At 39.1% G+C, this 14307-nt stretch overlaps 1 protein-coding gene across 2 annotated transcripts in view; it reads left to right on the top strand.

Annotated features, from left to right (window-relative positions):
• dync1h1 (dynein, cytoplasmic 1, heavy chain 1) overlaps positions 1 to 14307 on the top strand; it is a 107981-nt gene that overhangs the window by 55923 nt on the left and 37751 nt on the right. For both annotated transcript variants that reach the window (XM_043697386.1, XM_043697385.1), the window contains exons 30-44: positions 2650 to 2893; positions 3021 to 3204; positions 3939 to 4151; positions 4248 to 4486; positions 6469 to 6625; positions 6714 to 6941; positions 8280 to 8510; positions 8614 to 8754; positions 9484 to 9717; positions 9873 to 10079; positions 10163 to 10284; positions 10762 to 10927; positions 11644 to 11807; positions 11921 to 12050; positions 13695 to 13828. In XM_043697386.1, the coding sequence (XP_043553321.1) occupies positions 2650 to 2893; positions 3021 to 3204; positions 3939 to 4151; positions 4248 to 4486; positions 6469 to 6625; positions 6714 to 6941; positions 8280 to 8510; positions 8614 to 8754; positions 9484 to 9717; positions 9873 to 10079; positions 10163 to 10284; positions 10762 to 10927; positions 11644 to 11807; positions 11921 to 12050; positions 13695 to 13828 (2794 nt within the window). The remainder of the gene's footprint in view (positions 1 to 2649; positions 2894 to 3020; positions 3205 to 3938; positions 4152 to 4247; positions 4487 to 6468; positions 6626 to 6713; positions 6942 to 8279; positions 8511 to 8613; positions 8755 to 9483; positions 9718 to 9872; positions 10080 to 10162; positions 10285 to 10761; positions 10928 to 11643; positions 11808 to 11920; positions 12051 to 13694; positions 13829 to 14307) is intronic.

Raw genomic sequence — 14307 nt, 5'->3', positions numbered from 1 at the left:
GGTATGCGCAAGAGTCATGGCTTGGGATATTTTTGGATGTAGGAAATCTAACATGGGAGAAGTTTGCTGTGATAAGAGTCAAGACATTGGAATAATTGTAAGATCATTTTTATGTTGTTATGAAACAGCATTGTTCAATGAAGGCGATTAATAAGTAAAACTTAGTGCAGGACATGATATATTTTGCAGGCTAAAATTCTAAGCATAATGAAAAGTAGGAGGACTTTGCAATAATTGACTCTAACTTTGTCAAAATATGCATGAGGGTCTTAGCAGCTACAAGCCTAAAGGAAAATTGAGGTCAGAGTCAGCGGGAAGTGGGGCTTGACACTCAGCTGTGGGTTTTGCCTGGGTGAAAATATTTGTACAATCTGAATCATCCTGAAATAGTTAGTTCAGCCTAAAGGAACAGTATAGACTGCAAAGCTTAGGGCAACCGTTGATTTTGCAGTCTTGCATGCCTGCAGATGTTTGACTAAATTAACACCCACAACTTGATAGTTTGGACTGGTTGCTTGCCTCATCCCAGTTACTTCTGTAGGCTATGATGGAGGGAAAAAAGTGTTCCATTAACTTCTAATCTGAAGTTGACAGTGTGTCTGCAAAGAGTAAAAACTACAATAGGTGAGGACAAGAAACTTTGCAGATTTGAAGTGAATGCAGGAAGAGAAATCTTTGTATATCTGTCGAGAGGAATGAACACTGCTTGAAGATGAGGGAATGTTGGATTGAGTGGATTGGGGAGGGTGTGGGTAAGAGAGGAGACTATGCAAAGACTGAATGTACTCCTGCAATTCATGGTTATTTTATCCTTACACCCAAGCTACTGGATTTCTTTGATTTTGTGCACAGGAACTTGTCACCTTGTAAGAAGATGGCTAGCTGCGTGAGATACTCAAGAGACCTACTTTGTCATGGCTGCTTTTGCTGTAGAGGAAGTCAGGCTAAGAAGCCACATGATTTCTTGCTCTCTTTACTGTCTGAGCTTTCTTGGACAACTGAGCTCATCTCTCCTGTTCTGCTCGTCAACTTCTTTTCAAACAGTTTGCTTCTGCAGGCATCTGACTCCCAGTTGTCAATGCCAATAACCACCATTTTAATATCCTGCTTACAGGAATTCTTGCAATCTGTCATTGACCAGCCAGTCATGAAAAATTAGATTAGATTTTTAGATTATAGATTAGATTACATTACAGTGTGGGAACAGGCCCTTCGGCCCAACAAGTCCACACCAACCCGCCGAAGCGCAACCCACCCATACCACTACATTTACCCCTTACCTAACACTACGGGCAATTTAGCATGGCCAGTTCACCTGACCTGCACATCTTTGGACTGTGGGAGGAAACCGGAGCACCCGGAGGAAACCCACGCAGACACTGGGAGAACGTGCAAACTCCACACAGTCAGTCGCCTGAGTCGGGAATTGAACCGGATCTCAGGCACTGTGAGGCAGCAGTGCTAGTATGCAAAAAGCATTGTTTATAGGTCACTATTCCTTTGATCTGCATGAGCAAGTGTAATTGATTTAACAATGTGTATGCTGATAGAAGTAGTATACTCTTGTACTACTACTTGGTTGCTGCAAAGATACTGACGGTGGATGTGGAAACATTTTAGCCTTTTTCTCCAACTTAGCGTATGTTATCCAAGCTGTTTTAGGATAGAGGAATGCACTGGCAGAGGTACAGTCTATATTTGCCAGGATCATGCATGGGCCTGGAAGATTGAATTATGAGCGTAGGTTTTATAAATCTGGCCTGTATTTCCTGGAATTCAGGAGGATGAGGAGTCATCTCACTAATTATGTAAAATGATAAATTGACCTGATGGGATAAATGCAAAGAATTATTTAATCTTTTAACGTAATTTGGGATGAGTGCACACCATCTTAAGTATGGCGCTGGAAAAGTACAACATGTCAGGCAACATCAGAGGATGTTAATTCCTGAAGAAGGGTTAATACCCGAAACATCGATTCTCCTGTTCCTTGGATGCTGCCTGACCTGCTGTGCTTTTCCAGCATCTCACTTTTCGACACATGCTGTCCAGCATCTACAGTCCTCACTTTCTCTCCATCTTAAGTATGGTCTAAACCAAATTTTAAATGAAATCACAAACAATTGATCACAAAGGAATCCTCGGAAATCAGAGTTAACATTTCAGATTGAGTGAGGAAGTGTTTCTTAACCCAAAACACTTACTGATTTCTCTCCGCAGATACTGCCATACTTGCAGAGCTTATCCAGCCATTTCGGTTTTTGGCCCCTAACTGTTGCCAACTTTAATATTTCCTTAAAAACCTACACCTTATTAAACTCCATGAATATCAGCCCCCACAACACTGAGATCAATTGTTTGTGATTTCACTTAAAATTTCAGATTGAGTGAGGAAGTGTTTCACAACCTGAAACATTTACTCTGATTTCTTTCCACAGATGCTGCCAGACCTGCTGAACTTTACTGGCAATTTCTGTTTGTTTCTGATTTACATCATCCGTAATTCTTTCAATTCATATTTAGAGCGAGGGAACAGTTCAGACGTGAACTAATGGAATGTGTAACAGCTTCAAACTGCTGCCTAGTCTATTCCTGTTCTTGTGTGAAGTATTGAACTTGCAGCTTGAATTCTGTTACTTTTTCTTTCAGGTTCTCCTACAATCACATGTGAGCTACTGAACAAACAAGTGAAAGTCAGAGCAGATATGGCTATTTTCATTACTATGAATCCAGGCTATGCTGGACGTTCCAACCTACCAGACAACTTGAAAAAACTCTTCCGTAGTCTGGCAATGACAAAGCCTGATCGTCAACTTATTGCACAGGTTATGTTGTACTCTCAAGGATTCCGAACAGCTGAAACCCTTGCAAACAAGATTGTTCCATTCTTCAAGTAAGCATGTTAAGCTTCACGATGACATTTCTCCTTGAATCTCTTTTGGTGAAAATTTCACATGTTTTTTGATCCAGTTCAATAACATTCATATACTGAATTTCTTTTTCAAAAATTACTTTTTAAGGCTTTGTGATGAACAGCTGTCATCTCAGAGTCACTATGATTTTGGTCTTCGTGCCCTGAAGAGTGTACTGGTAAGTGCAGGGAATGTGAAGCGAGAGAGGATTCAGAAGATAAAGAAAGAGAAAGGAGAACGTGGTGAAGATGTTGATGAGGCAGAAATTGCAGAGAATCTACCTGAGCAAGAGGTTAGTTATTCTTTGCAGTTGTCATTACTTGTCAAATTATCTTGATTAGTGTACGTACAAGAAAAATGAAATACAGTATACAACATGCAGCTGTGGCTGTGTGGTTAAGGTGATGGATTAGAAGATGGTTCCCTGCGCAGGTTCAAATCCTGCTGACTGCATTTCCTGAAATTGTTAACTTCAGGTTGGCACGGTGGCTCAGTGGTTAGCACTGCTGCCTCTTAGCACCGCTGCCTCTTAGCGCCAGGGTCCCAGGTTTGATTCCAGCCTCGGACGACTGTCTGTGTCGGTTTCCTCTGGATGCTCCGGTTTCCTCCCACAGTCCAAAGATCTGCAGGTTAGGTGAATTGGCGAAGCTAAATTGCCCATAGTGCTAGGTGCATTAGGGAAATGGGTCTGGGTGGGTTACTCTTTGGAGGGTAGGTGTGGACTGATTGGGCCAAAGGGCCTGTTTCTGCACTGTAGGGAATCTAATCTATATAAACATTCCTATTCTGACTTAATATTCGATTGGTGTTTTTCAATGTTATAACTTGTTTTGATCGTACTTTAAGCCCAAAGAAGTTGAGAAATATCTTTTCTGAATGTCTTACTTTGGTTGTTATACTTGTACTTTGTACTTTCTCTTCAGAAAAATAAGCATTTCTGACCTTGACATCAATTAAGTGTTCACTTTGCTTCATGAATATTAACACCACCCAATCATGTTGAGTAATTGATCAATCTGTCCACAGATTCTAATCCAAAGTGTCTGTGAGACAATGGTTCCCAAGCTGGTTGCAGAAGATATCCCATTGCTATTTAGTCTTTTGTCTGATGTATTCCCTGGAGTACAATACCATCGTGGAGCAATGACTAAACTGCGTGAGGAGCTGAAGAAGGTTTGTCAGGAAATGTACCTAACTTATGGTGATGGTGAAGATGTTGGTGGAATGTGGGTTGAAAAGGTGAGTTATGGATTTCTGTTTGTAAATTTTGTGCTTTATCCAATATTTAATTTTTCTTTAACTGCTTGGTAACTTTAATTACATGTTCTACGTTAGGTACTTCAGTTATATCAGATCTCTCAAATCAATCATGGTTTGATGATGGTGGGACCGTCAGGCAGTGGAAAGAGTATGGCCTGGCGAGTTTTACTAAAGGCCCTTGAACGGCTTGAGGGAGTGGAAGGAGTTGCTCACATCATTGATCCAAAAGCTATCAGCAAAGACCATTTATATGGAACATTAGACCCAAATACCAGAGAATGGACTGATGGACTGTTTACACATGTTCTTAGAAAGTAAGTTGACCACTGTTTTCTTTTCAGTTTTCCTCCCTATTCGAGCCGTAGAGATGTACAGCACGGAAACAGACTCTTCGTTCCAATACATCTATGCCGACCAGATATCCCACCCCAATCTAGTCCCACCTCTCAGCACCCAGCCCACATCCCTCCAAACACTTCCTATTCGTATACCATCCAGATGCATTTTAAATGTTACAATTGTACCAGCCTCTACCACTTCCTCTGGCAGCTCATTCCATATACATACCACCTTCTGCGTGAAACAGTTGCCCCTTAGGTGTCTCTCATATTTTTCCCCTCTCCTAAACCTATGCCCTCTAGTTCTGGACTCCCCGACCACAGGGAAAAGACTTTGTCCATTTATCCTATCCATGCCCCTCATGATTTTATAAACTTCGGTAAGATCACCCCTCAGTCTCTGACGTTCCAGGGAAAACTGCCTATTCTATCTCTCGCTATAGCTCTAATCCTCCAACCCTAGCAACATCCTTAAATCTTTTCTGAACCCTTTCAAGTTTCACGACATCTTTCCAATAGGAAGGAAACCAGAATTGCATGCAGTATTCCAACAGTGGTCTAACCAATGTCCTGTGCAGCTGCAACATGTCCTCTCAAATCCTGTACTCAATACTCCAACCAAAAAAGGAAAGTATACCAAACGCTGCCTTCACTATCCTATCTACCTGCGACTCCACTTTCAAGGAGTTGTGAACCTGCACTCCAAGGTCTCTTTGTTCAGCAAAACTCTCTAGACCTTAACCATTAAGTGTATAAGTCCTGCTAAGATTTGCTTTCCAAAAATGCAGCACCTCACATTTCTCTGAATTAAACTCCATCTGCCACTTCTCAGCCCATTGGCCCATCTGGTCCAAATCCTGTTGTAATCTGAGGTAACCACCTTCGCTGACAACTACACTTCCAACTTTGGTGTCATCTGCAAACTTAACTATACCTCTTATGGTCACATCCAAGTTATTTATGTAAGTGATGAAAAATAGTGAACCCAGCACCAATCCTTGTGGTACTCCACTGGTCATAGGCCTCCAGTCTGAAAAACAACCCTGCACCACCACCCTCTGTCTTCTACCTTCGAGCCAGTTCTGTATCCAAATGGTTACTTCTCCCTATATTCCATGAGATCTAACCTTGCTAACCGGTCTCCCATGGAGAATCTTATCGAAAGTCTTACTGAAGTCCACATAAATCGCATCTACTGCTCTGCCCTCCTCAATCCTCTTGGTTACTACTTCAAAAAATTCAATCAAGTTTGAGACATGATTTCCCATGCACAAAGCCATGTTGATTATCCCTAATCAGTCCTTGCCTTTCCAAATACATGTACATCCTGTCCCTCAGGATTCCCTCCAACAACTTGCCCATCACTGACGTTAGGCTCACTGGTCTGTAGTTCCCTGACTTGTCCTTACCACCCTTCTTAAACAGTGGCACCACATTAGCCAACCTCTGGTCTTTCGGCACCTCACCTGTGATTATCGATGATACAAATATCTCAGTAAGAGGCCCAGCAATCAATTTTCTTCTAGCTTCCCACAGAGTTCTATCATCCTGAAGATGTTGACTCCCTTGTATGATTACAAGGTGCTGGTTGCTCAAGTGGACCTCTTTCATACCTGCTTAATGCGGAATACCACTGATATAGTGACATTGTGAACAGGGTAGCTTCTCCACACCCTACATGCTCTCATTTGCTTCCAGCAAGGATGTGTCAAGTTTTTTTTTGTTTTCTGTGCTGTCTCTAATGGGTGTTGAGGTGCAAACCACTAACTCTGATGGAAAATGGACTTGGCTACTTCCTAGTCCATTTGGTTCAACTAATGTGGATAAAGTTGCTCAACAATCCATTGGAAGCTCGTTGTTTTTCTCCACTTATTACAAAGTCAGTATCAACTATGTTTAATGTTCAAATTGTATACTTCAACAATGTCAAATTTTATGCAAATCATATATTTGTTCAGGATTATTGACAATGTACGAGGTGAACTGCAGAAACGTCAGTGGATCATCTTTGATGGTGATGTGGATCCTGAATGGGTAGAAAATTTGAATTCGGTTCTCGATGATAACAAATTGCTTACCCTGCCCAATGGAGAGCGTCTCAGCCTTCCATCAAATGTAAGCATTTTTGCAAAGGATTGATAGAATTGTATTGAATAGAATTTATGCTTGTCCAAAAAGTTGATCATGATTTTATTTTCAACAGGTGCGAATTATGTTTGAAGTCCAAGACTTGAAATATGCTACATTGGCCACCGTATCCAGATGTGGAATGGTATGGTTTAGCGAGGATGTTCTCAGTACTGATATGATCTTCAACAACTTCTTAGCTAGACTGCGTAATATTCCACTGGATGAGGGAGAAGAGGAGGCCCAACGTCGACGCAAAGGCAAAGAGGATGAGGAACAAGAAGCTGCTTCCCCAATGCTTCAGGTACAAAATTAGTTTGAATTTTCTGCCTAAGCGTGTCATTTAGCAGAGGTTGCATCTTTATAAAATGAGCCAGATCATTTGAATTACTCTTTTTTTTTCTAGGGCTGCTTTTTCATTATTGCTAATGCCCCTACTTGATGTAGTTATGTAATAATCTTAACTTGTGTGTTTGTGTTGACATTGGTGGGGGGAAGGTGATATTTCTACTAAGATTGCATATCTTACTAAATCTTTTTCACTTAAATATTTTTCCTGTAATTTATTCTATAAATTCCAAGTCTTTTACATTCCATATTTTTATGCATTCATCAAAGCAATTAGTTGAGTCAATAGTTTGTGTAAAAATGTTTTCCAAGTATTGTTATTTAAAGTAGGAAAGCCTTTTGTAAAGAGCTTCCTGAAACCTTAGTAAAAATTGAATGTGGATGTTGACTGTTGCCTGTGTAAACAATTTTCAGACTACATGTTTATACTATGTACCTCCCATATGTGGAAAGAAAATAAGGTTGCCACTAGCCTGAATGCTGCCTTGTTACAGGAAGTTGTCATGTTGCCTGTATTCTTGACATGCTTAACATTGAGCGGGTATAAACTCCAATAAATTGGTTAGGAATGGATGAAGTTACATGGTGTGAAAGATGTGGTACTCCCCAAATCATTTTGTGGATTAACCACGATTCTAGTGCCTTAGCCATTACATTTGCTCTGTTCCCTGCATAATACCTGGCCCACACTATCAAAACACAGATTCTCCCTTGCTAGGCAGCTAGTACTGAGAGTTTGTGATTCTTAGCTGTATGGCAGCCTTTGGATTGACTGAAGTATCTCCTCCAGCTCAGTCAATCGTAAGTTCCTCTCTCCTGCTTTTGCTACTACAGACACAGTTCCTGCTGCTTGAAAGACTGAGGAAAGGAGCCTGTAATTGAAGGATCTGCCGCAGCATGAGAAACAACCTGTTAGATGTTACTTCTCTAATTGTAGGTTTTCAGTTCAGCTGTTCTCCAGTTAGTTGTCCCTGTGATTGAGTGAGTTTTCTTGAATATTGGAGTGAACTTCTAGTGTTAGATCGAAGGAAGTGGAACTGTATCTCTCCCTGTTGAATAACAAAAAAACTTGAACTGTATTTTTCCACGTTTTCTTGCAAACCTGTTCATACTTTTATTCTTTTACTAAATTGAGAGTATTTTCCAGGAACATTTTAAGTAACTTTTTTGTCAGTGGTAAATGTATCACTTTACTTTCTAACCAGTAACGTTTCCCAGACCTTAGGTTAATTGCTCTAAAACTTGTGCAAAATTTTCGCTGCAAATGTTATTGTTTAAACACTTTTTATTACAGATACAGAGAGATGCAGCAACTGTTTTACAGCCATACTTCACTTCAAATGGCTTGATTATCAAAGCAGTAGAGCATGCTGCCAAGATGGAACACATTATGGACTTTACCCGATTGCGATGTCTTGGTTCCCTCTTCTCTATGATGCACCAAGGTTGCAGGAATGTTGCACTATACAATGCTAATCATCCTGATTTTCCAATGCCAAATGACCAGTTGGAACGATACATCCAGGTATGATCTTCTGCAGGTCTTGGATTTGTTTACATGAAAATGAGTAAATGTACTCTGTCATCTAAATCTTTTTAAAAATGCTCATGTTATGTTTCTTGACTAGAAATACTTAATTTATGCCATTCTGTGGTCACTTTCGGGTGATGCACGGTTGAAGATGAGAGCAGAACTTGGTGAATACATAAGACGAATTACCACCATTCCACTGCCAAGCACACCTAACATGCCTATCATTGACTTTGAGGTAGGAAGTCTCTCATGCCGATCTAATACGCATTGTTTGCACATTTGGAATATTCTGTATTTTTTGAATTTCTCGTACTTTTGTTTGATTTGCTTCTGGGCAAGTGACTTGTAATTCAAATTTCATATGCTTGATTCAGATTGTTTCCATTACCCAGTCACTCCATATATTTGGATTTTCTTATCTCTGGTAACATTCTATCTTGCCCAGAATGTAACAGACTATTCCAATTGAGTGTTATGTAAAAGTTGAATATAAGTTCTGTATTGATGCTTTTAATACTGAAGCTCAAGATCCTATATACTTTCTTAACCACTTCAACTTGTCCTGCCATCTTAAAATGTCCATGTATATGAGCTCTCAATTATTGCTGTTCATATATGCTCTAAAAAATTGTATTTAATATGGTGTCACTCATTCTTCTGACTAAAATGAATCACTTCACCTGCTGAATTCCAACTGTCCAGTTCACCCCCAGGTTAGATTCCCAGCAATTGTCTCTTTAATGGGAGAGTAGGGCTATGGTGACTGTAGATATTTGGTGCTAGTAGTGAGTGGTCAGGATTATCTTGTTTGATGGAGCAAATAAGATTGGTTTCACTCAATTAGTACAACAGCTTGTTAATGGAATGATTTCTTTGTCATAGTTACTGATTACTAAAGTAAATTTAGCAGATTGAAGTTGAAAATAATAAACTTGATTTTGTAATATGCTTTTTCAAAATTTAGGTATCTATTACTGGAGAGTGGGTTCCTTGGCAGTCCAAGGTGCCCCAGATTGAAGTGGAGACTCACAAAGTTGCTGCACCAGACGTCGTTGTACCAACTCTGGATACGGTCCGTCATGAAGCCCTTCTGTACACGTGGTTAGCTGAACATAAACCATTAGTTTTATGTGGCCCACCTGGATCTGGCAAGACTATGACTCTATTCAGTGCACTAAGAGCTCTACCAGATATGGAGGTAAGAATTGGCATCTACTAAATTGCTTTTGGACCTTTGTATTAAAGTAAAATTATGCAGTTGTTTCTAGAACATTCATTCTGTTGCTTCTAGCTTCTGTTCATTTAAATAAGTTTTTAAAGCTATTCTAACAGTGTTTGTCTCCATTTGATTAGGTTGTGGGTCTGAACTTCTCCAGTGCAACGACACCTGAGCTAGTTCTGAAAACATTTGATCACTACTGTGAATATCGTCGGACACCGAATGGAGTTGTATTAGCGCCTGTGCAGCTTGGCAAATGGCTTGTGCTTTTCTGTGACGAAATCAATCTTCCAGACATGGACAAATATGGCACTCAAAGAGTTATATCCTTCATTCGGCAGGTTAGTAAGACGATACTTAGATTAGACATTTAAAGCAGGGCATTTAATTGCAACATAATCATTGTGGGCCATTTTTGTTTCAGATGGTAGAGCATGGAGGTTTCTTCCGTACTTCAGATCAGACTTGGGTTAAACTGGAAAGAATCCAATTTGTTGGAGCTTGCAATCCATCTACTGACCCAGGAAGAAAGCCGCTTTCTCATAGGTAATAATTCTTCTGTTTAACTATCAAACTTAGTGTACAAGTAGCCAAAACTTGAATTATTTAAGGTTGTGTAGAATGACTTTTGTGTAAACCTAGACAAAAGTTAAAGACTAAGTATTGATTGGAATGAAAAGGTTAAGAATTTTAATTTAGTTTTCAGCCAACGGGATGTATCAAATTGTTCACACAAGATAAATTGGCTGAAATCTAGCATAATATAAGCTTATGTTTCTTAATTTTCAATATATAATTTTCATCAACTTTTCTAACTGTACCAGAGTTTGACCTTGTTCCTACTGCATAACCAGGATGATTTATCCATAAGTTTTGAGTTTTTTTTCCCTCATTGGCATCCAGCTGGATAGCTTTGGTTTAACTGAAAATACAGTGAAGACTTGGATTAGCTGTTAAACCCTCAATTTGTGCTGTTAAACCTGTCACTGGTTGTAAATCCTCTATTTTACTACTTGTTTGTAGGTTCCTACGCCATGTACCTGTTGTGTATGTGGACTATCCAGGACCAGCATCTCTCACTCAGATTTACGGCACATTCAACCGAGCTATGCTTAGACTCATTCCATCCTTGCGGACATATGCCGACCCCCTTACAGCAGCTATGGTGGAATTCTACATGATGTCACAGGTAAATTGTGTTTGTGATTTTGAGCTTCAAAGTTTCAGGTGAAGGTGCAAGTTTTCAGATTAATATCGATGATAGAAATTGTATTAGCTTGGTTATGGTGATGGAGTTCAAGTACACAAGATCCAAATTCTCTCAGGAATGGAGTGAATGGTGTGGGATTTTTGTTTTTTTCCTGTACAGTAGTGAACAGGAAATCTCACAGGTGGCAGCTGATTCAATTCAATTGGTACTACCTTTAAGGCAAATCTAAAAGCTGGATCCACATTAGTTAAGTAGGATACATTAATTTTGATATTATTTAATGGTAATATTAATTGATGGCTAGAGAAGGATGGTGATATTTTAAAATACAAAAATGTTATGTGAAAGAAGTGGCTAATCAAATAATCTTGCCAAGATACTGCATAGAATTGTCTAGATGGAATAATGTGCCTTCACACTAGAAATTCTTGTTTTCTATTTTCTATAACCTGTATTAGGGTGGGTTGTCTTTGAGGGTCAGTTGGACATCTGTTCTTGTTTCCATTGGAAGTTAGAAGAAGAACATGTACGTCATAAATGTTTAATCATTGAAATGTCTTATCTTTGGATCGGCATGATGTTACTTCATTTTTAAGTTTTTATTAAACTTCTTAATCTCCATTAAATGCAGTTTGTAATTTTGGTAATGTAGAAACTGAACTTTGTTCAATAGTGCATGTTCTATTATTTCACAGGAGCGTTTCACCCAAGACATACAGCCGCATTATATTTACTCCCCTCGTGAAATGACGCGTTGGGTGAGAGGAATCTTTGAGGCTTTAAGGCCTTTAGAAACATTGGCAGTTGAAGGGTTGATTAGGATCTGGGCCCATGAGGCTCTGCGTTTGTTCCAAGACAGGTTTGTATTCTACAAGATCAGCATTTTTCAGTTATTGTTATTTTCAGTGTTTACACTAAACAAAGTTGAAGTATATGACTCCAAAATTCATGTTCCTTTTCCTTCATTTTTAGACTTGTGGAGGATGAGGAAAGACAATGGACAGATGAGAACATTGATGTGGTGGCCCTCAAGCATTTCCCTAATATTGATAAAGACAAGGCTTTAATCAGACCCATTTTGTATAGCAACTGGCTATCCAAGGTAAAAGATTGGTTGTGTAAATACTTTTCCAAGAAACAACATTGTCAAACATTTGGTCTATTGGAGTCATACTGAAAAGTTTCAGATCTTTTTCACACCAACCAGACATCCCAATCTGGCCTATCTCATTTGCCAGCATTTAGCCCATATCCCCCTCAACTCTTCTTGGTCATACACCCATCCAAGTGCCTTTTTAAATGTTGTAACTGTAGGCCCCACCACAACTTCCTTTGGCAGCTCACTCCATACACAGACCATCTTCTATGTGAACAAGTTACCCCTCAGGTCCTTTTAAGAATCTTTTGTATTCCCCCTCACCTTAAGCCTATGCTATTCAATTTTTGACTTTCTCACCCTGGGAAAAAGACCTATCCATACCCCTCATGATTTTATAAACCTCTATAAGGTCATCCCTTAGCCTCCCAAGCTCTAGCGGGAAAAACCCCAGCCAATTCAACCTCTCCCTACAGTTCAAACTCTCCAGTTCCACCAACATTCTTATAAATCATTGCTGCATCCTCTCCATTTTTTACAACCTCCATCCTATCGAAGGGTGGTCAGAATTGCAAGCAATATTTCAAAAGTGGCAACACCAATATCCTGTCCAGCAGCAACATGACATCTCAACTCCTATGGCCTTCTGATCAATGAAGGCAAGTATACCAAATGCCTTTCTGTCTACCTACGATTTCACTTCCAAGGATCTATGCACCTGCATTCGTAGTCTCTTTCCAGTGTGTTCAATTTGTTTATTTTCAATTGGATCTTTTACATTATGTTCTAAAAATTATATATGAATACTTATCAATTTCTCATCTAAATAGTTGTAACTGGATTGGTTTAAATTTGCAAAAAGTATGCATTAAGAGACCTCTTGATTTTTTTGAGTTATTAATATAGGAATGATTTGATCCTTCTTGCTTACATTTTCAACCAAAAGGAATTTGATTCCTTCCTGTGATACTGTAACTGAGGGTTTATCCTCCTCACAATTTGTTCCAATCAGTAAGTCATATTGATTTTAAAGCTCACCATTGGAATTTTTGTTTACCACCCCAATGAAAATCTATTTCACATTTTGCACCTTTTTGCGAAACTTGCAAAAATACCTTATTTGACTATTCTTTCACTCCTTTTAATAACTGGTAACAATTTAATATTGTACCTCATGCTAGCCAGAAGAATGTTCCTCGAGTCTAATTTCTTCTTAGTGCGGGAAATTGAACTCTTATCATATTCATGCTCTTATTTTGTAGGAAAATTAGTCGAGCCTTTCTAAAAGTTTTGGATTTCAATAACTTCCTGCACGCGTTGATTCCTACTCAATTCCAAGATTGCAGTCATTTCCAAGACAATACATTTTGTTGCTTTGCAGTTCCCATATGTCCTCCTTTGATTATTCACTGTCTTTCCTCCTTTACATATTAGTGACTCCATAGTGTTTTCCTTCCCGGGCATAAAGTTGTCTGATTATTATTCAGCTAAAATGACTATTTAAATGAAGACTTTGCTGACATTGTAGCTTTACCATTCCCCCAGAAAGTGATTTGTGGCCCACAGTTGCAATCACTCCTTTCCACATGTGCTGAATTGTTTGTTGACCAGATTAGCCTACCCTTTCACAAAGTGCTATCTTTATTTCAGGATTATATACCAGTCGATCAAGAAGAACTAAGAGACTATGTCAAGGCAAGGCTCAAAGTTTTCTATGAGGAGGAGCTAGATGTCCCCTTGGTGTTATTTAATGAAGTATTGGACCATGTGTTGAGAATTGACAGGTAATTATGCACTGGAATTAAGAGTTGATATGATACTACATAAAAACCAAATGAACAGTGAATGCTGTAAATCAAACAAAAGCAAATGGTTGGAAAAACTCAGCAGTTCTGGCAGCATATATGGAGAGAAATCAAGATTTCTGAGAAAGGATACTTGACCCAAAACATTATCCTGATTTCTTTCTAAGGAGACTGCCAGACTTGCTGAGTTTTTTTAGCAGTTTGTTTTGTTTTTGTTTCTGGTCTGACACTATTTTGTCCCTGTATTTGAAATTATTGCACTATTGGAAATAAATGGCTCAGGAAACCATTATAGGACAGATTTGGAGACCGAGGCGGTAAAACTACATTGCCAAAGTACACAAATATAAAAGTGGAAGTAGAACATTTACCTTTTCAGTGCAGAATAAAGGGCAATGTGCAAAATGTTGTAAAGTTATGAAGGGTGAAATAGGATAACTTTCAGAAGTGAACTTACT

Source organism: Chiloscyllium plagiosum, chromosome 10, assembly GCF_004010195.1.
Source record: "Chiloscyllium plagiosum isolate BGI_BamShark_2017 chromosome 10, ASM401019v2, whole genome shotgun sequence".
Classification (NCBI taxonomy): Eukaryota; Metazoa; Chordata; class Chondrichthyes; order Orectolobiformes; family Hemiscylliidae; genus Chiloscyllium; species Chiloscyllium plagiosum.
Note: the sequence above shows the minus strand (reverse complement) of the source record. Positions and strands in the feature narration are given on the sequence as shown.